This window comes from Salvelinus sp. IW2-2015, linkage group LG20 (genome assembly GCF_002910315.2).
Source record: "Salvelinus sp. IW2-2015 linkage group LG20, ASM291031v2, whole genome shotgun sequence".
Classification (NCBI taxonomy): Eukaryota; Metazoa; Chordata; class Actinopteri; order Salmoniformes; family Salmonidae; genus Salvelinus; species Salvelinus sp. IW2-2015.
In genome coordinates, this window is record NC_036860.1 from 36,459,611 (window position 1) to 36,483,127 (window position 23,517).

The following is a 23,517-nucleotide window of genomic DNA, read 5'->3' on the forward strand; positions in this document are numbered from 1 at the left end:
CAACCTAATATTAGCCACTTTCAATGCAACATACCGAAACAAAGCAAACTATGCAAGTGATTTTGTTGTAGGCAGAATGCATCGGAGTAGGATTCTATTGCATTGACACACACTACTCAGCCAGTACTCTACACAGACCTGTGCGGCATAAACAAACAGAGCTGCAGTAGGCCTATATGTAAATAGACCATTGCCGTATATGGATCTGTACCATTTACTTTGACCTGGACTGCGAGAGCTGCATGTAGCCACGTGCACATTTTGTTCATATCCTTTGCTAGTTAGTGAGTTTTTAGCCCAGTTATAGATCATTTGTGGTCAGCAATAGGGGACTGATTGCTTCCTTCTAGAGCACAAAATGTGTACATTTCCAGACATCTTTGAAAAGCAAGTCAGGTAAAGAGCTTTTTTTTTTACTTTAAAATGGGCAGTGTTGTATTTTGAGACAGGCTTGAATAAGCTAAGTAACCAATAGGCAGAGGGTAGCATCATTTGATTATGTGTAAAAATGGTATGGGAATAATAATGCATTTTATTTTGTAAAGTGGTCTCTTGCATCAAACAACACAACATTTTTAGCCTTGGACTTCATGGTATAGTTTATTCACTGTCAACTGTGGGACCTTATATAGACAGGTGTGTTTCTAAATCATGTCCAATCAATTGAGTTGGCCACAGGTGGACTCCAWTCAGTTTGTAGTGACATCTCAAGGATGATCAAAGGAAATTGGATGCATCTGAGCTCAATTTGGACTGTCATAGCAAAGGGAGTGTGAATACTTATGTAAATGAGATTTCTGTATATCATTTTCAATGAATGTGCTAAAAGGTCTAAAAACAAGTTTTCACTTTGTCATTATGGGGGAGAGAATTMTTTTTATTGAATTCAGGCTGTAACAACAAAATGTAGAATAAGTCAAGGGGTATGAATAATTTCAGGAAGGCACTGTAAGTCCACAAATTGATGCAGCAACTGCAGATTGCAGAGACCTAAATATTGCAAAGCCGTAAATACCCATTTCAATGCAGTCTGGGGGATTTCTACAGCAAAAGACTAGAAGACGTAACGTTTTGATGCCACCCACTTATTAGAAGTGTATCTGGCTCTTGCCCTTAGAAAAAATGGCTTGAAGTCTGTCCCCAATTTTGGAAATGAAGCAGATGGCCTTTTTGCGGCGTTGTCGTTGACTCCCCTTTTTGCCGTGCTCAGAGTGAGTGAGTGATCCAGGGAAGACTGCATTACCGGGTTTTAGCGCAGAGTCCTCTGCCTGTCCTTTCCAACTAAATCTACATAATTAGAGAAGGAAATTGAGACTGAAGAAGACGGAGCAGCGAAGTGAGTTTCTCCCGCAATGACCTTATCAAACTTAGCGGGAGCAGCAAACAGTCGGGGCCCCGCTCACTGCAGTGACAAATGAAGCTGATGAAGTTTGTGTGCGAGGGGGATGGAGGGAACCAGTTCCTTAAGTTTGCGGCTGTCTGTGCCCACAGTCATCCATCAGTGCTGTGGTGTTTGCTTATGAAGTGCCCTCTCCACTCGCCTAGCCAGCCAGCAACAGCCAACTGCCTCCTGGACGGACCTTTTGATTACAGGAAAACCATTGCCCCATTTTGTTACATTTACATTTACATTTAAGTCATTTAGCAGACGCTCTTATCCAGAGCGACTTACAAATTGTTCATCTTTTTCCATCCTTATCTTCCTTCATGAGCAAAGTACATACTTGATCCACTGATATGGCCGACAGACCATAGCCCTCAAACTCCTCTTTGGTCACTTACAGTGCCTTCAGAAAGTATTCATACTCCTTGACTTATTCCACATTTTGTTGTGTTACAGCATGAATTCAAAATGGATTAAATATGTTTTTGTATCACCCATCTACACACAATACCCCATAACGACAAAGTGAAAACATGTTTTTATACATTTTTGCAAATTGATTGAAAATGAAATACAGATATCTAATTTACCTAGGTATTCACACCCCTGAGTAAATACTTTGTAGAAGCACCTTTGGCAGTGATTACAGCTTTGTGTCCTCTTAGGTGTTTCTGTATCAGCTTTGTGTCATCTTGGGTGTGTGGGATTTTCTCCCATTCTTCTTTGTAGATTTTTTCAAGCTCTTAAATTAGATGGGGAGAGGTGGTGAACAAGACTTTCCACAGATTTTCATTGGGATTCAGGTCTGTGTGTTAGCTGGGCCACTCAAGGACTTTCACATTCTTGTCCTGAAGCCATTACAGAGTTGCTTTGGCTGTATACTTGGGATCATTGACCTGTTGGAATGTGAATCTTCGCCCCCAGTCAGGTCATTTTCACTCTGAAGCAGATTCTCATCGAGGATTTGCCTGTATTTGGCTCCATTCATTGTTCCCTCTATCCATACCAGTTTCCCAGTCCCTGCCGCTGAAAAGCATCARCATAGCAAGATGCTTCKRGGTAGGGAAGGTGTTAGACGGGTGATGAGCTGTACCTGGTTTTCTCCAGACATAGCGCTTTGCATTCAGGGCAAATAGTTACATTTTTGTCTCATCAGACCACGGAATCTTTTGCCTTATGATCGCAGTCTTTCACAATGCATTTTTTGCAAACTCCAGGCATGCTGTCGTTCCTTTTTCTCAGGAGTGGCTTCCGTCTGTRCACTTTSCCATAAAGCCCAGATAGGTGAAGTGCTCTAGAGACTGTTGTCCTTCTGGCAGGTTCTCCCATCTCAGCCAAGGAACTCTGTAGTTCAATCAGAGTGGTCCATGGGTTCTTGGTCACCTCCCTGACCAAGGTTCTTTTTGCCCAGTTGCTCCGTTTGGTCGGACAATGAGCTTTAGGCAGTCTGGGTAGTTCCATATTTTTCCCATTTCCCACTATGCTCTTGAAAACTTTCAACACTTTCTATAAATTGTTTGATACCCTTCCCCAGATATATGCCTCATAGTTTCTGCTCTGGCATGCATTGTCAACTGTGGGACCTTCAAATCAAGAACGCGAAACGAGGCGACCATKTCTGTCGGCGCCATTGCATGAGGGAATCTGTAACTCCTTATATAGACAGGCGTGTTTCTTTCTAAATCATGTCCAAACAATTGAATTGGCCACAGGTGGCCTCCAAGTTGTCGTGACGTCTCAAGGATGATCAAAGGAAGTTGGATGCACCGGAGCTCAATTTGGCGTGTCATAGCAAAGGGGTGTGAATACTAATATATAAATTAGATTTCATTTGAAATAAATTAGCAAACATTTCTAAAAACATGTTTTCACTGTCATTATGGGATATTGTGTGTAGATGGGTGGAAAATGTATTAACATGTTTTCTACCATTTTGAATTTAGGKTGTCACACAACAAAATGTGGAATAAGTAAAGGGGTATGAATAACTTTCTGAAGACARTGTATTATCAACGTCTCTTTGTCTCAGTATAACCATTGCATCTCAACTGGCCCTTGTAATAGCGTAGAGCGGTAGAAAATAACCGTGCCTCCATATATCATTGCCATAGCATATCATCACATTGGCATAGCATTGAGTAGACGGTTCCATTTGTAGACTTTTGTTTTCCTAATTACCTTGTTGATGTTATTATGAGGTCTGGTTTGTTATCCTGAGGGTGCACAGTAATGACATGTACAGCTCATGTCAATGTAATGTTGTTCTCTGTGGCTTCTCTAGAGTGTATTCATAGGAGTAAAGGGGCAATCCGCAGCTAAAACAAACTGTATCCCTGCCACTGTTTAGGTAAAAAGCTGAGGGATGGATAAATGTAACCACTATTTCTATTTCGACCTCAGAACATGGTTTAGGGAGTATACTCTTGTTCTAATGTCTTCCTTTGCTGTTGGCCAAGTCTATCATTTTTGCAATGTGCCATGTAGGCCTACCCTACTAATGTACCTGGCTGTGTCAAATTGAGCCAGTCACCTCTCTTGACAAGGAAATGCTGCTTTAGCCTACTACAAATACAGTCCAGTGATTACTGTATTGTCACACAATAGGATACTTCATGTTGATTTATGATGTGAAGGGATTGATTTAGAGGTTGTCCAGCTTTCTCCCTCATTATGAATGTCAATAATCTTTTATCAATTCCTTTGACACCAGCTTTGTTTTTAGCCAACCTGCATCACCATGGCAGTCCGAATGRATTTAAATAAGGTCACCTTATAGGGGCAATCAAAAGTTGAAACAATAACAAAGGCAATTCCCTGCCCTTGTTTTGACAAAAAGCAAAGGGATGGGGCTGGAGAAATGTAACTACTCTCAAATTCATAGACAGAGCTATGGATGTAAGGACTGACCATCCATGATATCACAATTATAGTTTTAACCATGTTTTGAGGTTGTATAGTGTTTTGTTTAGATTACCTTTAACATTGAAGTAATATATATATATATACTTTTTTTTATTTCACCTTTATTTAACCAGGTAGYCCAGTTGAGAACAATTCTCATTTACAACTGCGACCTGGCCRGAGAGAAAGCAAAAAAGCAGGGCGTCAAAAACAACAGAGCTACACATGGGATAAACAAACGTACAGTCAATATATCTATATTTGGTTCTGATGGGGTTAGACAGTTAAACTAAGCTCATGATGCATTTATGTTCTATTCTTCAAGAATCAATACAGTATCTTTAATMTATAACTCCAAAAAATAAATGTAGCAACTGCAGATTGCYACTTTAAGGTCAAAAGCATTGTTTTAGCAATTTAAGCGCATGATCATGTGAACTAAAAGTGCGCGAAATTAAATGACAGATAGTCCTAAATCGACTGACTATGGTCACGACGCTGTGCAGATGATTTCAGCACCACGAGCGCGGGAACAGCTCCACACTYTTTTACATGCTAGTGCTGAAATGCGTGCACGCATGTGATGACTTATAGAAAGTAAGTAGGGGTTCAAGGCGCATACAGGTACTGTATGCGGACTCAGTTTTTCGCCTAAATATATTATCCAAAATTGTTCCGTTTATTGCTCGCGTATCTGTTGGTATACCCTTGATGTTCTACTGTAGACGTTTTAATTTCCTCTACGCTTTTCAGAAGCAGAGGAGCCTGTAGGAGGCGATGTAGACTCCAGTGAGGAATGTGGAACACAGATGTGCATCCAGTGTGTGTGTGTGTGTGTGTGTGTGTGAGAGAGAACCATAGACTGTAAAAAGAACAGAGTACAGCTTTTGCATTGTGTGCTAGGCTACGTCATTGTGATCCCCGAGAATTCTCTCTGCTCCCCACATCGTCACTCCGACCGGTCCTCGACTCTGAAACGGCTTCGACTAGATAGTATCACCAGGTAAGAGATTAAAACATATTATTTCCCCCTCAAACAGTCTGAAATAGATACGTTCCTATTGTTCTCTTAAATATCTGTCTCTTGAAATTACCCTACATCCTGGTAATGGCCATGTCTTGTGTTTCATGTAAGGAAATTCATTTAWTTGGGCTATAATAATTGTAGTAGTCTATGATATAAGCCAATCTCCATGATATCATATTGATACTATTCACATGGGAACTTTAGCGGTAAATTTATTGGAATTGTATGGAATTGAATCATGTCTCTATCGCTCAAATATAATAATAATTCTGAMTTCTGTTCATTGGAGCCATGAATGTGTTATCTCAAAACTGAAGCGCAATTACGCACGGCTAATAGTCCTTTCAATTATTTAAATAATTTAATCGGGCGTGCCATGAATGGTGAGCCTATACACGGAGGGCATATATGCTATTGTATCCCCCCTGCTCAATGTCATTGGCGTATTGTATAGTAACATTTTGCTACTGATCTCAAAGGGGTTTTAATTTCCATTTAGGTCAATCTAATGGGACAATCAAGGCGTTTGATTCCATTTGCCTCGTCGCACTGAGGTTGGAGAGAAGGACATTAGCCTACCACCCCGAAGTGAAAATCAAACCCCAACGAAATGACAACCAAGGAGTCAGAGAATGTGGGTCTCTCCATACCACTGTGCATCTACAATGGGGCTTCCCAAACCAACGGCACCTGCATGGACCAAATGGACCGCTTCTTCCAGCCGTTCTCCTCTACCTTTGCGCTTATGGTGCTGGTGGCCATGATCATTGGGATAATATTGGTTTCCCTGGCAGCATTTCACTTTAACAAGAGGAGGATGAAGAAGAGGAAGATCCAGCGTGCCCAGGAGGAATACGAGCGTGACAACCGCAGCCCGTCCACCAAGACGAAGAGAGAACCCACGAGACCATCCATTATTGTACGACCGTCGCCTCCAGATAGCGAACACCGGCCACACTCCGTTGTCCAAAATACCAGTTGTCACATTCAGGAGGACCCTGGTACCTTACCCATTGCAAAGAATGAATCAGAATTGGATATGGCACACATTGAGAAAGGAAATGGACAAGTCCTGGAAACGGTCATCTTGTCTTGATAACGCTGCAGTTGAAAATGTTGGGACTTTGTAAATAGACAACATATCCACGTTATATTTCAGGTGTAACTGACTGAAAGAAACTCTTAACATCAATTTGGGATTAACTGGGATAAGCAATATGGCACAAAAACAAACACTATGACCTCAAGGAACGATGGTTGCCATTTCATCATAAATCACACTGAGTGGATTAATATCTGTGCCACGTTTATAAATCGTGTATAAAAGTAGAATAATTCAGTATATTATAATACATTTGTGGGATCATTTCAGCAAAGGACCATTTGGTAAAGTATTCTACATTGAAGACAGGCTATGCGTGAAGGATAATGATGCCCACTAGAAAGGGCGCTGTCCATGGTGCTGAAATGTATATTCATGTGCCGCTAGCACATTTCCTTGTGTAGATGTAAATTGCTAGTCGTCCTTAAAGTATTCTAAAGTATTTATTTCTACAACTACTATTCTACTCCTGGACTTGCAAATTGTAGAATTAGATTTCTAACTAAAGGACTATTCCCCTAAAAGTTCATTCAACCTTTTCAAAAGTAACTGTCCAGTGAAAATCATAAGTTCATATTCTGTTATCTCATACCCAAATAATGTTGTTGACTCATCCTATASACGTATTTGTGACCAAAGCATAACAATAAACCTCAAACTTGTTTCTCAAACAGACCATTTCGAAAATGCTTGCTATTTCCTCATAGAGGATGATGTCATCCTCCTGAGAATGAGCTGGCCAATCAACACTCTACCCGCATTCATATTTTTCAGAGTGATATGCGCACAATTCTGTTGGGGTACACCCACACCATTCCAACATATAAAAACATACTTAATTACCCTTTTTTGGAAGGAAAAGTATTTCACTCATATTGTAATGAATTATAGGTCATATTTAATAGAAATCTGGAAACACTGGACAGTTACTTTAAAACCAGTACCACCTAACAAGATTGACTTTATACATCATTCAGTAGCTACTGTCAGGCTTGAAATGAGTGACATAGCACATTTTATGTAATATGCTCTGGTGACCATGCATTCCTCTTAGTGTTAATCCATTTTATTTTGACAACGCTTTCAAAAGAAGAGCAAGTAGATGTCGGAAGATGCCTTGAGAGGAACTAGACTCCGATTGGCATGTGCTATGTATGGCACCCTTTTCCAAAGTTTTACAGGAGCTATCAAATAAAGCTTTTAAGTCATGTTTGAAAAGGTTTCACAAACCTACTTCAGGCTTTTGGCTTTGTTAAAAGTGTGGCAAGAGGCTTAAGTTGTAATTTGTTGCAATTAGTTAGTGCAGACTGCATWAAAAAAAATAGACTCAAATCATTATTTTCAGAGTTACAGTTTCAATTAAATTATGTCTTTTTATTGGTAGTTGATCATCTGCGTTTAGTTTGTAATAATGCACTCTTACAGATGTCATGAACTTTCATGTGCCAGGTGGTAGCTGTGGGTCTTAATATAGCACTTTCACTATTTATAATGTATCCTCTGAAATGTAATAAATCGGGAATCATAAACAAATATTTCTTAACGCTTTTTGTCTTTGTAATGCAAGTGATATTTTGTCTCTTTTTCTATCTCAAAACAAACCGAATATTTTTAAATATGTAGCCTGTAACATAATTTAACACTGACGCTGGAAAAGCCCTATGTGTTTCTGAGCTTCACTTTTGAGTGAATCCTCTCAAAGAACCTTGGCTCTACCCATAACCACAGACCTACCCTTGACTTAATTGAGTCTAAAGCCACGTCCACCTCTCTTCTGATTGGCTGGCTCATTGGAGAGTTGAGTGCTTTGACAGGTTCTCCTCTAAGAGGGGTCTATGGCAGCGGGCCAGGAGCAGTCACTCCCAGTGAGACTTGGGCCCATGGCCAGGTGCCAGGASAGCATGTTCCTAATTGTCTCCTCAAAGACAAGCCCTGGGGCCCTCATCCCTGGCTGGGCTCCAGCTCCTATTGGACATACTGCTGCTGGGAGTCTCTCAGCAAAGCTGTCCCCAGACTAATCTCCTTGGGGAGTGTGGGGACAAATAGATCCCTGCTATTTACTCTCTGTGATTGAATTTGCATTACAAGGTTATAAGGAAAGCGAAAACTCAAAACGAGCTGCATATTTAGTTGATGACTGTTTTTAGGGCTGATATGTGTATGGACAAGTTTGAACTCAATGGATTGGACAAAGGAGATGACCTCAAACGGAACTCTGTCCAATTTTACATGAAGAAAGATGATTGGTTTAAAAATGCCCTTTTCTAGGTGTTTAAAGCATACTGTACATTGTCTGGAGTGGATACCCACCCCGTCCATTATCACCCACCTGGTGGGTTGAATGCTAAAGCTTCTATATAGTCTGTTCCAGCATGTTGCATACCATATTCCTGTCAAAAGCCCTCATCCTTAGGGGATGCTCATCCAAGAATGTTCAGTGATATACTATTCACCTGCCCTTCACAGGCAAAGCCCAGGGAATGATTTATGAGCGAAGCCCTCAGTGAAGCGGTAAAATCTCAACAAAAAAAACGAGGGCTCGATAGCACGACACTCAAAGATAAAACTGAGATCAGTCCTTGCCAGGCAATTTAACAGCCATGCTAAGTGAAGCCTTGGTGTGGAGAAAAACATCCATCCAGTGTGAAGGCAACATGAGTCAGGTTGGCTGAGATTCTGGAAAGACATCAGTCCCTAGTTGCCTGGGGGACAGAGGTATCACTCCTGACACTTTTGTGGGAGTAGAGTGCCTGTCGGGCAGACGCTGTCCTGCCTGTGAGCCCAGCTACCTTCAGTGACGTGAGCCGCCTCCCCAGCAAATGGGCAGCCCTAGTGTATATGAACTCCTGGGAGGCTGGCAGTCCGTCTGTCTATGACTAGGGAACTCATCTTGGACACCCCAGCTTTGAGGCTGCTGCTGCTAAAATGGCTGAGACTAACCTGAGAATCAGTGGGGGGGCGGTGAGGTTCGGGGCCACCTATGGGGCTGTCTCTTATACACATCTAGATGTGTATAAGAGACAGCCCCTCTCCAGGTCTTTTGGAATGGGCGGGGGTGGAAGAGCGGGACTCGGTATGAGAGGAGGGCTCGGGATGGGGCTAGGCATGGGGAAGGGCTGTCTCTTATACACATCTAGATGTGTATAAGAGACAGGGTCTGGGGATGGGAATGGGGGGAGGTCTGGGGATGGGAATGGGGGGAGGTCTGGGGATGGGAATGGGGGGAGGTCTGGGGATGGGAATGGGGGGAGGAGGAGGTGGAGGCGGTCTTGGGATGGGAATGGGTGGACGTGCCCTGGCTCTAGGAGCCGGCGGTGGAGGGGTCAGTGCAGCAGGGTTCAGGGCTGGCGTGGCCCCACTCAGGGCTCGCTTGGGCGGCCGGGTCTTCAAGATCGGAGGCTATGGCTTCAACCCGTCTTTCCTGAGCTCCACCACTGCAGTGGGTGGTGACGTGGGTGTCAGCCCTGTGCCAAGCATCGACCCCTCGCTACCCTCGCTCGACACAGTCCAGGTGACCCGCCTAAAGGAGAAGGAGGAGCTGCAGGTCCTCAATGACAAGTTTGCCACCTTCATTGACAAGGTATGTCATGAAATATTACACTCTTCATACAGGCAATATCTTTAATGTCTATAATCAATAATCAGTGAAAATTGTTGTTGGTATTTAGCCACTATGCTTCATTCATTTTAATCCATCTCAGTAATATTTTAAGTGCACTTTAAGAATACAGTAATTAGCTATGCTTCTTATTCATGCATAAATATGGTCCCATGTGTAAACTCAATATTTGTACAGGTGCTTGAACAACCAAATTAATTAAACTATGTACTACTGCTTGAACAAATTAATTAACATTATGTTGATCAGTATCCTCTACCCATCAACATCCTACACAKCATTATCCTCTGAAGGCGTGACCTTTTATAACCTAGGTGGATTTCTCATACAGATGTGGATTGACCTATGCATAATTTATGTTTGTGCTTAAACCAGTTGAGGATAGTATCAGATTGTCCTGGTTTTGAAATTGATAGCAATGCTCATGTAGGCAGTCAACATTGTTATCATGCAAAAACATTATGCATGTATCGGTTGTACACTGAATGTACAAAACATTAGGAACACCTTCGTAATTTTGAGTTGCACCCCCTTTGCCCTCAGAACACCCTCAATTCGTTAAGGCATGGACTCTACAAGGTGTTGAAAGCGTTCCACAGGGATGCTGGCCCATGTTAAACCCAATGCTTCCCACAGTTGTCAAATTTGCAGGAGGTTCTTTGGGTGGTGGACCATTCTTGATTCAGGTGGGAAACTGTTGAGCGTGAAAACCCAGCAACGTTGCAGTTCTTGACACACTCAAACCAGTGCGCCTGGCACCTACTACCGTACCCCGTTCAAAGGCACAGAAATATTTTGTCTTGGCCATTCACCCTCTGAATGGCACACACACAATTCATGTCTCAATTGTCTTAAGGCTTAAATATAATTATTTAACCCGTCTCCTCCCCTTCATCTACACTGATTGAAGTGGATTTAACAAGCGACATCAATAAGGGATCATAGCTTTCATGGAAAGAGCAGTGTTCCTAATGTTTTGTCTATGTTGTGCATATGATTTGATCTAAATAAAAAAGAACAGGCCCATTAGAATGTTCTGAACATCAATATCCAAAATCAATCAAGCTCATTGAAATTCAGATCCATTCTTGGAGAGGAACAACAGACCGTATTTCTATGTTGTAAACCCAATAGAAATCTATTTGTGTAGTGTATTCATCGATCTGGCCTCTCTCTCGTTCTCTCTCATGGTCTGTGGTCCCCAGGCTCGCTCTCTGGAGCAGACCAACGCTGTGCTGAGGGCCAAGATCGCCATGTTCACCAACCCGGACCAGAGCGGCCCTGCCAACACCTCCATCCTGCTCACCTCTGCCATCGGTACCTACAAGATCCAGATTGATGGCCTGTCCGCCACCAAGGAGGCCATCGTTGCTGAGATTGAGCACTACAAGAGCATCATCGAAGATGTCCAGAGCAGGTGGGTGGGGTTAGGGTAGATTACCTGACAAAACAGTGGCGCCATACTGAAATAAACATTGACCCTATAATACACAATACCACACATTACACAATGCAGTATCATAAAGTGGGGGTCTAGTGTTAGTCACTAATCTGTCTGCTGTACCAGGCCTGAGGAGAGAAAGCTCTCAGCCTCGTGTAGATGTGGTGACTTTGCTTTATAATTACCTCGGCAGATCAATGCATTTAATGCTCAGTTGGAGCAAAATCCAGCAGCAGATTCTTGAGCCTTTTGATCTGAAGAGAATCTGCATCCTACCAACACACAGCTTAACATTCAATTGATGCTGCGAAAAAGAATAACATATACCCACATTTGTTTCAGCCGAGTACACAATATATTACCCTTTAAACTCACGAAGCAGAATTGTAGACATCGATGATATATGAAACCTAATGCATACATTTGACTCAAAGTTAATTGATATAAAACCTTCTATTGGTTTTATGTTGAAAGGTTTGAGGAGGAGACAGTCCAAACCAAGTCATTAGAGATGGACTGGACCACATTAAAAGAGGTATGGATACATCATGGTGTTATCAAACTACCAAAGGATTATTCAAACTATTGAAATAATGAATAACATTCTGTTATGGCTACTAAAACCACTACTCTCATGCTTTAACAGGAGGTAGACAATCTCTACATGAGCATTTTTGAGCTTCAAACCAACATTGGCGGACTGGAAGATCAGATTGGTCTCTCAAAGCAGGTGTATGATGCTGTGAGTACATGATGACAACATCTTTTACTGGAAAATTCTTACTTAACTTGCTAGGGGAGGGGTGTTCAGTGCACATTTAGGCTCTATAAAATGAGCAAACATGAAAAATTGTAAACGTTTCCCCCCCCCCTCTTGGTTCACATTCGTATTAGAATTCTACATATGCACTGTTCCTTGTCTGCTCCTGTACTCCACCAGTAAAAGKATTCCTTCCTGAGCCCTCTGGAGATGCTCCCTTGCCCAGGCGCTGCATTAAAATGTCTCCCCATCAATTATGGAGATTGAGACAAGCTGACAGCCAGCACTCAACACTAAGCACTACTGCTTCTCTCTCTCTCACTAAAATCACCCAGATGATCACCGCTGCAGAACCAGACCTTTCATAAGTGTTCACAACATTATGGATTCACATTACACATCCTGTGACTCTCTCAGTATCGTAGCTGCATCCTAAAATGGCATAATTGGTACACAGGAGGGACAATGTGGGCCTATTATTCTAACAACACGGTTGCAGTAGATTATAGTATACATGGGGATCAACAAAGAGTAGGGTACATTTACCAAAGRGATATTGGAAAGTGTTCAAATAAAGGCAACATGCCCAACAGATGTTGTGCAGTGTGTTTTCAGAGTTCAGTTGTGAGTCTCAATACAGTACTACGCATATTTTAAAGCTGTATTTTGTTGCCATAGCCACAAGGAAGATTAAAACAATTGCACAATAGGCATAACACATTTCCTGTTGTGCTTTGTGTTGTAGAAAGTGAAGGAGGTGAGGAACATCGTGACGGGCAGTGTGAGGTCAGCCTTCTCCATCTCGGTGGACAACGCGGCCCAAGCCCAGGACCTGACCTCTGCTCTGTCGGACGTCAAGTCCCACTATGAAGCCCTGGCCCAGCGCAGCAAGCAGGACGCCCTTCTTTCTGTGCAGGACAGTGTATGTACCCTTCAGCGACCGACAGTATCTAGTCTGCATTTTCTCAAACAGTCTATTGGTCCATCAACTTTATATTGCATTAACATAATAGTAATCTCAAGTCTGTCAGGCAGTATCTAACGATAACTAGTTGCAAAAATGATTACTTGTTTTGCAAACACCATTGGAATCAGTACATTCATTATCTCTCATTCCTATCTGTGTTGCGGTCTCCCCCAAGTGGATGTTCTTAGTATTGCACTCAGAATACACTATTTTAGCCTACATTGCCTTCCAGCATCCAACCCCAAATCTTATGTTTATTTCTCATGTTTGCATAGACTAAGACCAGTGAATGCACCATGAAAATGTAACCTCCTTTTTCTTATTTCAAACCCCAGCTCTCCATGATGTCCATGACGTCCCAGCCCAGTACCCAGACTCTGACCCAAACCAAAGAGGAGCTGCGCATGTACAAACTGCAGATCGACTCAGTACAGAGGGAGATCGACAGACTCAAGACCCTGGTAGGAACATGACCTTGTCTACCCTAAAGCTCGTCTGAAATTATAGTCTCAAAGAAAATGTTTCATTGATTTCATAAATGACAGTATGAGGGTAAGTATCCCAGTACTATCTCCTGACAACCTAACGCTCGCCACAGTGTGTTAATACGCAGGACTGATCTCTCCCGTTGTAGAACATCCAGATGGAATCTCAGGTGGATGAGGCAGAGTCCCACTCCAGCTCCCACACAGAGACCTATCAGGAGCAGGTTCTGACCCTCAAGTTGCAGCTGGATGACATCAGAAAGGTAAGGATGGGGTACAGAGTCCTCCACAAGTATACACCAGTAAAAAAAAAAGAAAAAACTCATATGAGCCACTTTCATGTGCAGTTTCTAGGTGCAGCATAACCCATGAATCATGCTCTTCTTACAGCAAATAACACACTATGGTCAAGAGTACCAGGAACTCCTGGCCAGTAAAATGTCTCTAGATGTTGAGATCACTGCATACAAGAAGCTTCTGGACAGTGAGGAGAACAGGTAAGAGAGTAGGGTCTCATATCATCCAGATGTTCACCCATATAAGCACTGATTGACGCTCTCTGAAGTTCTACGCCCGTCTCTATGATAGTCATGTATTTGTGATGCGTATGGTTTCAGACTGAAGTCAGGAGGAGGCGTGACCGTGCACATGTCTAAGACTGCCATTGGAGGAGGGGGAGGTGGAGCTGGGCTGGCCCTGGCCCTGGGAGGAGGTGGAGGGGGAGGCGGCGGCGGCGGCGGGGCTGGCATGGCCCTGGGAGGAGGAGGCGGCGGTGGCTACAGAATGGGCATGGGCGGAGGCGGCTTTGGAGGGGGTCTGGGCAGTGGCTTTGGAGGTTTTGGAGGAGGTCTGGGGTTAGGAGGAGGTGGAGGGTCCTTCGGAGGTGGAGGGTCCTTCGGAGGTGGAGGGTCCTTCGGAGGTGGAGGGTCCTTTGGAGGCGGGAGCAGCTACATGTCCTCCAGCCTGAGCAGCAGTGGACGTGAGTACAGCTCCCATCTCTATGAACTAGTTTTACTTTTATCTGTAATGCCTCCTTTAAAACAATACTATTACTGGCGCCATCTGAAAGGAATATCACACTCCAAAATCAAAGTTTTCTATCCTCAAAAGTATCATAATGTCAAGATAAGTCCATGTCACAGGCCATCCATGCTGTAGATCCACAAGCAAAAATGAATGGAAAAGAACCATGGAATTTCCAGATTTGTTGTACGTGTCGAGGCTTATAGCAGGTAGCCTAGTGGTGGCAGGTAGCCTAGTGGTTCGAGTGTTGGACTAGTAACCGAAAGGTGGCAAGATCGAATCCCCGAGCTGACAAGGTAAAAATCTGTCGTTCTACCCCTGAACAAGGCAGTTAACCCACTGTTCCTAGGCCATCATTGAAAATAAGAATTTGTTCATAACTGACTTGCCTAGTTAAAGGTTAAATTAAATAGCGGGGTCTACACAACTGATTGCTTGGGACATGGACTCATCCTAGAGGTCTAAAAAGAAGTTAAACTTGGGAGTGTATTGTCCCTTTACCTTCAACCATAGATAATGGGTGGGACTTGCAACTTCATTGGCTGATCCCTCCTGATGTCATGTCCAACTGGATCATCAAGAGGGCTCAGCCAATCGTGAAGAAGAAAATGTGCTATTTTCAAATGGATTGCCTCAATGGTGCTGCCCAGGCTGTCACAGACAGCATGGTCATGTGTTTTGTCCTATTTTATTTGTAATCCCCGTCCCCACTGGTGGCCTTTTGGTAGGCTGTCATTGTAAATAAGAATTTGTTCTTAACCGACTTGCCTAGYTAAAGGTTACATTTTAAAAAGACTATAATGGGACAGATAAAGATGAGTTTCTCTATGGGTGCAATGCAGACAACTCCTCATTGYACCACTCTTTCCCTTCCAGTCTCTTCAACAGTGTACTGAGGACAAACAGGACAAACCAGAGAATCTCCAGCGGTTTGAGATGGAACCAGGCTGAGATGAAACCCTGTTTTGGCAGAATTACRAAGAAAAATCAACACAGTCTCAGATTCTGTTGTGTGACTTGCCATACTCAATGTAACATGTTTTATATCAATAAAAGCAGTGTTATTTCACCATGTGCAATACATTCAATAGGCTTGAGGTCTACTAGCATAATCCCAAAGGCCTGGATTCAAGCCGACTATGTCATATCGGCAATGCTCCCTTGTTCGCCGAGAACGCATGCAAGGAAAATGGCGCATAGACAAAGCGTGATCGGATTGGACATTTCATACAAGACAATGACCAATTATTATTTGAATGCTTGTGAACACACCAGAATTTTGCATAAGATTCACACTGGTGTGTTGGGAGGGGGTAGGGAAGCAAACGGAACATACAGCCTAAGGCCACAAACAAACCTCACTCTTCCTTTGTATCAATAGGCCTGTATTCCCCCAAAATGTTTTAGATTTTTTACATAAATTATAGTGCATTTAAAATTGCAAAGTTCTCTCTGCCTCATGGCAAAATTGCAGGATATTCGCTTTAAAGCTGAACAGAAAATCTCTGCCCCATGACAAAACGTGTAGAACTGCAGGAAATTAGCTTAATCTGCAACATTCTCTCCGATGCCAAGAGGCGGGCTTTTAAAATGTTTCTTCCCAGGGCKCGAGACTTGGTTCGTCTGACCATGCACTGCRGAAGTAGTAAAACTCCTTGTATCTCACTCGAGTTGTGTTGTAATTATGAGGGGGTCCCTTATGAATTGGCTGTCACAAAAGGGGTCTCCGGCCCCAAACAGTTTGAGAACCACTAGCCAAGCTGCTCTGTTGGCATACTGGCACAGCAGTTTTCTTACCAATTATCTGAAATAGTGGAAATGCTCAAAGTTTCAACAGTACTCACACCCCCATCCCCCCCAAAATAGCTGACATATACAGTAGGTCTCAATGATATGAGTATTGTTGGTACAATTATTTCCCAATGACATGGCACTGTAACAGTAAGCATGTGGCTGAGTTACTCACGTGTTTCATAACAGCCCAGTAGGTGTCCTCATTCTGTCCAGTCTTCCTGAAGCCCAGAACCTCTCTCATGGACTGAATAACCTTTTTGAGGGGCTCCAGATCCACAGACAGCTTCTGTAAAACACAGGAGACAAAAGTAGGTTAAAGAATCTGGAAAGACAAAAGTAATGGGGGGTGTGGTATTAAGTTGCTTTACCTGCTGGTTGACAGTTTTGACCAGGAAGAGACCGAGCTCCAGGGCTTTGACCAACTTCTCCTGGACCACCTTGTTCTTACCAGTCTCAACTACAGTCTCCAGACTCTGAGGAGAACATCCACAACCATATCAGTAACAAATCAGCAGCTCCAGGGAGAGATAGGTAATGTACAGTATCATCCAAGTCAAACCTAGAGATTAAACTGGATGGAAAAACATCAGTTTTTAATGTAACATGCTTTTGAAGAAAGTTTGGGGTCGTACGCACATCCCAGGCGGCACCTTAATTGGGGAGGACGGGCTCATAGTAATGGCTGGATCGGAATCAATGGAATAGTATCAAACATGTTTTCAATGTGTTTGATAGCACGCCATTATTATGAGCTCCCAATTTACCACAATATGATTTTCCCCATGCTTTGCAGTAATGATGTGATATAGAGATTGATTCCTGTGGTGTTTCACACAGTGACATGTTCTCTGATGTCTAAGCTTGGGTGAGGTGTTTGATGCCTACCGCTGCCACACGGCCCACCGCCTGCTGAAGCAGCCCTGCCCAGGGGTCGCCTGCTAACAGCTGCTGTACCTCCCTGCTCTGCAGCCCCCGCAGCACCATGGCAKTGGCCTGGCTCTGTGGAACACACACGCATACAAAATTAAACACTCAATGGGAAGATGATTTTGTGCAGATCAGTGGTATTTACCGTCAGTCTGAAAGGATCACTGGCTGGGAAGAGTGTGGTCCGTCATCACTGTATTAAAAAGTTGGTAGAAGTTTAACCTAACTACAGGGTCAGATGCTTCTTTTTACTGTTAATTGTTGAGGTGGAGCCTGCTAGTCTTACCTGTTGGTGTTCTCTGACTCCTGTTGTGATGTGTTCCACTGCGGTCACCAACAGGTTCACACACAGAACCTACACACAACACAAGATAATCAACCTCCAACAGCATCGCGTTACACCAGCCAACAAACTTCTTGACACTAGTTGTGGGGATTCTTAGAAAGCACAGAGCAACAAGAGGAAACAACGCATCTTCAAGTGTTTATGCAGTCATTTGAATCAATAGAGAGCAGTGTGGATGCGGTTGTTGTTGACTCACTGGGAAGCGGGTGAAGAGGTCGACAAACATTAGGCCTGACAGAGGGCTTTTCCTGCGCGTCATGAAGGAGCAGAGCGCCCCTTTAAAGAGGGCCGACACCCTCTCCACGTCCACGTTACCCATGAACCTCAGCTGCAACACCGAGATTTCAGCAGGTTGGTTTCATACAAAAGACGCACTAATAGTAAATACTCGGCGTACATTCAGGTGGAATGCTAAAGGTTGGTTAAGGAACAATTGTCACTGTAGTCAACTCTGAAAGGTAAAGAGGCTTACCTCCTCAGTAGAAAGTGTTGTCTTGCCGTCTGCTGAGGCCCCCGGGCGCCTTGACCAGGTACAGAGATGCACTGAAGAAGTAGAGTGACACTGAGGAGTCAGACAGCTTCTGGGTTTTGGTCATGGAGCTCCCCCTGTCTGTCGCCTACGGTCTTACAGTACTGCTTGGCCCGGCACAGCTGGTTCCTGGGGGTAGGAGAGGACGAGGGTGACTGATCAGTGTTGCAGAATAATACTGGAAACTGTTGACATGACATGATAATCTGTCTCCCCAGACAGAATACATCCGTCTTCAATGCACCTGCATATGACAAGTTGTTCTTTCGAGGTTCATTAAGAGAAGTAGAGCACAAATCCTGTCTCACATCTCTAATACATTGCGAGGTGCTTTCAGTATTAAAGGAAAACTCCACCCCAAAACATTAAGTATTTGTTTCATTAGGCCATTGTTGACATCGTTTCAAAATGTTTTTCTTGTCAGCAATCAAGTTTTCAAGAGTACATGTGTTCCTAAATTGAAAAAATGTGGAACAAAACACATTTGGGAGCACAATGAAAGTATTTGAGGAAGGAGGTTGCCGTGGCAACAGTGGAGAGATGATAGAGCCGACATGACACATTGGGCTGTGCGATATCGTCTTGTAAGGTGATCCACGTACCGGTATGGATTTTTACAATACTGTCTAGAAAAAGGTATTTTGATACAGTTTTACAAATTGCACTACTTCACTGTCAGTTTTGTCCTAGTATGGTTGAATATAAATCCAATCAGAATGGAGAAAGCCAATTAAAACCACTTAGAATGTAGAATTTGTTGCCATCCTAGGGTCATGGCCTACTCATAAAACGTACCAGTCAAAAGTTTGGACACGATTACTCATTCAAGGGTTTTTCTTTATTTTTACTATTTTCTACATTGTAGAATAATAGTGAAGACATCAGAACTATGAAACAACACATATGCAATCATGTAGTAACCAAAAAAGTGTTAAATCAAAATATATTTGCGATTATTCAAAGTAGCCACCCTTTGCCTTGATAGCTTTGCACACGCTTTGTTGTTTGTCACTGGCCTACACACACTATTCTATAATGTCAAAGTGGAATATTTATGTTTTTCAAAATGTTTACAAATTAATAAAAAGCTGAAATGTCTTGAGTAATCAACCCCTTTGTTATGGCAAGCCTAAAGTTCAGGAGTGCAAATCACATGGACTTACTCTGTATGCAATAATAGTGTTTAAGACGTTTTTTAAATAAACTACCTAATTTCTGTACCCTACACATAATTGTAAGGTCCCTCAGTTGAGCAGTGAATTTCAAACACAGATTCAACCACAAAAACCAGGGAGTTTTTCCAATGCCTCGCAAAGAACGGCACCTATTGGTTGATTAAAAAAAGCAGACAWTGAATACCCATTTGAGCATGGTGATGTTATTAATTACACTTTGGATGGTGTATCAATACACCCAGTCACTACAAAGAAATAGGCGTCCTTCSTAACTCAGTTGCCGGTGAGGAAGGAAATCGCTCAGGGATTTCACCATGAGGCCAATGGTGATTTTAAAACAGTTAGAGAATGTAATGGCTGTGTAACTGTTTAATGGGTCTGGAAAGCTCTTAGAGACTTACCCAGAAGTAGTCGCTGCAAAAGGTGATTCGAATCTATTGACTCAGGGGATTGAATACTGATCTAATCAAGATATATTAGTGTGTTATTTTTCATAAATGTTTTAACAAACGTTCAAATTTTTCTTCCACTTTGACAGAGTATTTTGTGTAGATTGTTGAAAAAAAAAAAGACAATTAAAACACACTTTTTATCAACATTTAAGTCATCAACAAAATGTGGAAAACATCAAGGGGTGTGAATACTTTCTGAAGGCACTGTATGTGTCTGAGGGTATGTTTCTGACCCAGTGTGTGTCTAAGGGCACTAGCATGACGTACTTGAAGATGTCTGCAGCCTTGCGGAGGAAGTCCTGCTCCTGCTGGTCGCTCTCGGAGCTCATGCCGCTCTCGATGACGCTGAGCAGGGGCTCCACCATGCCCAGCACCAGAGGGCTGCTGCCCTGCCTGACCAGGAACACCTCCACCAGGTCCAGCACCTGGAACACAGCAAAGAACCAGGGTCAGCACCCCATGAACATAGGGGGACCATCACCAGAAGAACAAGAGAGGCAGTGTTAGAAATACCACTGCTAGAGTAGTGTTTCGCCTATATTCATTTTGCAGTGAAATCGTTGCCACCACTCCAAAATCTATAAGAACTAACAATCACCAAAATAAAAACTAGATAGTCGGGGAGAATCAAAAATTCCAAAACTGTCAATGCATGGGGTCCCCATTGATTTTGGAAAGTTTAAGTCACTCAGATAGCATAACAACACAGCATAAGCCATGGCAAAATGTGTAGAAATGCAGGAAATGTGCTTTAAAACAGCAACATTTTGCCACTGCGGCCAAGAAAATGTGGGGTTGGCCACGCCGACTACCACACCTTTCACACTTACAACTCTATCCAAACAGGCGAGACAGCAATAGTCATCTTGTCATGTGAATACCTTGATCTTGAAGTCTCTGACAAGGGTCTTTTCCTTTTTTAGCTTGTCCTTCTCATCCTTCTTGGCCTGCATCTTCTTCTTCTGTTCAAGGAACAGTGCTGCGACACTGCCGTCCAGCTTCATCATCCAGCTCGTCATCATCGCTGCCGTCCACTTCGGTGGCTTGTGACATGCAGCAAGAAAGACCCGGTCCAGTTAAAAACGTCTAGAACAGCGCTGTGTATCAATGTCTCTGCTTTGGACCCCCCCCCACCCTCACAGAGTGAGGATTTAAATGAAACCTGAAAGCGCTAGACTAACACAAAATGCATTCAAAAAATTACGGCTAAAAACAATTATTTCTTGAGCACTAAAAGTGAAACCTTGAAAAATAAGAGTAAAGTACAATCCCAGAGCTAGAACAAAAGACCAATCACAAGACACCTACCAGAGCACCCTGGTTCTGTAGGACCTTCATCAGCTCAATGCGGAAGTTCTGATCCACCTCGCCCCCCTCCTCCATGGCCTCATCTTCACCCTCATCAGAGTCGTCGTCTGATGCATCCGACTCTTCCTCATTCTGGAGAAGCAAGTAATACATATATTTACGAAGAGATCCGAGGCACAAAAACATGAACTCACTTGATGGTTTCCCTGTTAAATCTAACGAGACCCTGCTGTAAAACATGCAGACACCAACTGATGATCAACATCAACTCGCTAGGGTAATTAGATCCAACGTGGATCCTGGCACAACTGTCTTCGCAAACACCTTTTTCCCAGCACTTGGGCGGTTGCATCGCATACGCCATCACAACAGCTGTTTGTCACTTGACTGTCATTCAAAGAATTCCTTCCTGGATCAGATGATGACATGTGAAAATATCACGGTGTAATTAAACAGCTTGACACCAAATACACATCCAACTGTGTTATGCATAATTATTGAAGAAGCACGTTAATGACAATATCAATTTAGGTTTTAAGTATCAAGGTAAGGTGACTCAGTTAGAAGCATTCCATTTTGCAATAGCATACATTTTGGGGGATTTGTGTGCCAATGAAAACTGTTTCACCTCTTAACATAAAATGTTAGGTAGTTACAGTGCATTTCTGAGATCTCTATACAAAGAAACAGTGACTGCTAGATACAGGTTTCTTACAGGGCTCAAGATCAATGTCTAATTTAACTGATTAATGTTTAATATATGATATGATGACAACTTACACTGCCACAAATGCAAGGACAGAAAAGTAATGTTTTATGTCACACGATTTTGGACAAATCCGTCAAGACACCAACCAAGAGAAGGGGTCGTCTAGCTATATTCAATAAAATGTAAAACCTATGTTCCCCCTTAAATATCTTAATGTAATGACATGGGGAAACAATGGCTAACTATTATCAATGACTTATCAATAGCTGTAACATGTTGTCCAGCCGGTACCCTAGTTTATAGAAAAACCCTGATGTAGATTTGTGAACGTGACCAGGTGTGAAAGAACTGAACTGACCATCTCTTCATCGTCTTCATCATCATCCTCGCCTTTCTTTTTTTTGGTCTTTCTTCTTTATTTTGTCAGAGTCTTTATCATCCGTCACCACGATGGCACTGTCCTCCTCCTCTTTATCTGGGTCCAGAACCTAAAGACACAATGAGTCAAATTAATGGACATTCCTGTAATATATCAACATTTACTTTCGCAAATCAACAGAAGTTTTACCTTCAGTGAACACAACGTAATATTTTTATGCAACATTTAAAAACTACAGCTCTGTAAGAGTACAGTATTCTCTAGTCTGGGAGACTTACATCCAAGATGGCGGTGAGGGCTCTGGCGGTGACGTGGGGACAGATGTTGGAGAAGACAGTCCTGCAGACGTGACGGATGTGTCTACTGGGCTGGGACAGGAGTGAGAGCAGGATGTCCACCACCACCTCAGCCCAGTGGGGCTCCTCCTCTCCTGTAGAACCTGGATTAACACGACACGTGGTTACAGAGACATCCCACCAAAGGCTACCATACTGAACATAGAGGCTGGTATTTATACTAACCTTAAGCCGGGTGTACACTACACGACTTTCAAATTCCTGACATCGCTAAACCTCACAATAAACGACCATCTTCCCTGTAGTTTTTTTTGTCACGCAAATGTAGTGGTGCGCACACTAAATGATCTGGCAGACGGGGGGGTCACACACTACAAGATTCTTCACTTGGTGTTGAGGATTGTCGATACCAACCACGCTGTCCGGCGAAAACAATGATGTGATTAGATTTAATGTAGCTACAACGACCTGTGGCTCAAAGCAGCCTCAAACGTTTTCAGTCAGACATTCACACTTGCCCTACAGTTGAAATATCTAGCCAACATTTTTAACATTGCTCAGAGCTGTAACGATTTGACACTTTGACTTTGATTAAAGTACAAACGCAATCTAGTATTCATCGCTCCTTCTTGAGTCGACACATTATGGGTAATGGGAAACAACATAATCTCACTGGCTTCTTCTCTGGCGAGCTCTCATTGGCTATTGCTCATCACCGTTCTCAAAACTTGTCGTTGCACATCTCACACTACAAGAGCATTGCAGATTGTGCCGAAAAAAACAAACATACTTGAACATTTTGGGACGTCTGGGACTGCCCGAGATTGGTTGGTAGACGAGATTGGTAGCCCTCAGATTGAGTCTCTGACCCACTCACATTTACCGAGCGGCAG

The 23,517-nt window shown here is 42.9% G+C and overlaps 2 protein-coding genes and 2 pseudogenes across 2 annotated transcripts; 2 read left to right on the top strand and 2 right to left on the bottom strand.

Moving 5' to 3' along the window:
- Positions 1-289: 289 nt before the first annotated feature.
- On the top strand, positions 290-15,778 carry si:dkey-183i3.5 (thread biopolymer filament subunit alpha). Its single transcript, XM_024010662.2, has 14 exons — positions 290-396; positions 5,189-5,288; positions 5,812-9,402; positions 9,495-9,532; positions 9,565-9,994; positions 11,239-11,450; positions 11,949-12,009; positions 12,121-12,216; positions 12,980-13,156; positions 13,537-13,662; positions 13,836-13,949; positions 14,077-14,183; positions 14,304-14,665; positions 15,586-15,778. The coding sequence occupies exons 3-14, from the start codon at positions 9,340-9,342 to the stop codon at positions 15,603-15,605; spliced, it is 1,806 nt and encodes a 601-aa protein (XP_023866430.2). The 5' UTR covers positions 290-396; positions 5,189-5,288; positions 5,812-9,339; the 3' UTR covers positions 15,606-15,778.
- si:dkey-183i3.9 (uncharacterized protein C11orf87 homolog) lies at positions 5,923-6,408 on the top strand. Its single transcript, XM_070449731.1, has one exon. The coding sequence runs from the start codon at positions 5,923-5,925 to the stop codon at positions 6,406-6,408; it is 486 nt and encodes a 161-aa protein (XP_070305832.1).
- On the bottom strand, positions 11,385-21,107 carry LOC139029427 (myb-binding protein 1A-like protein; annotated as a pseudogene).
- A 102-nt stretch (positions 21,108-21,209) lies between these two features.
- Positions 21,210-22,918, bottom strand: LOC139029530 (myb-binding protein 1A-like protein; annotated as a pseudogene).
- Positions 22,919-23,517: the final 599 nt, after the last annotated feature.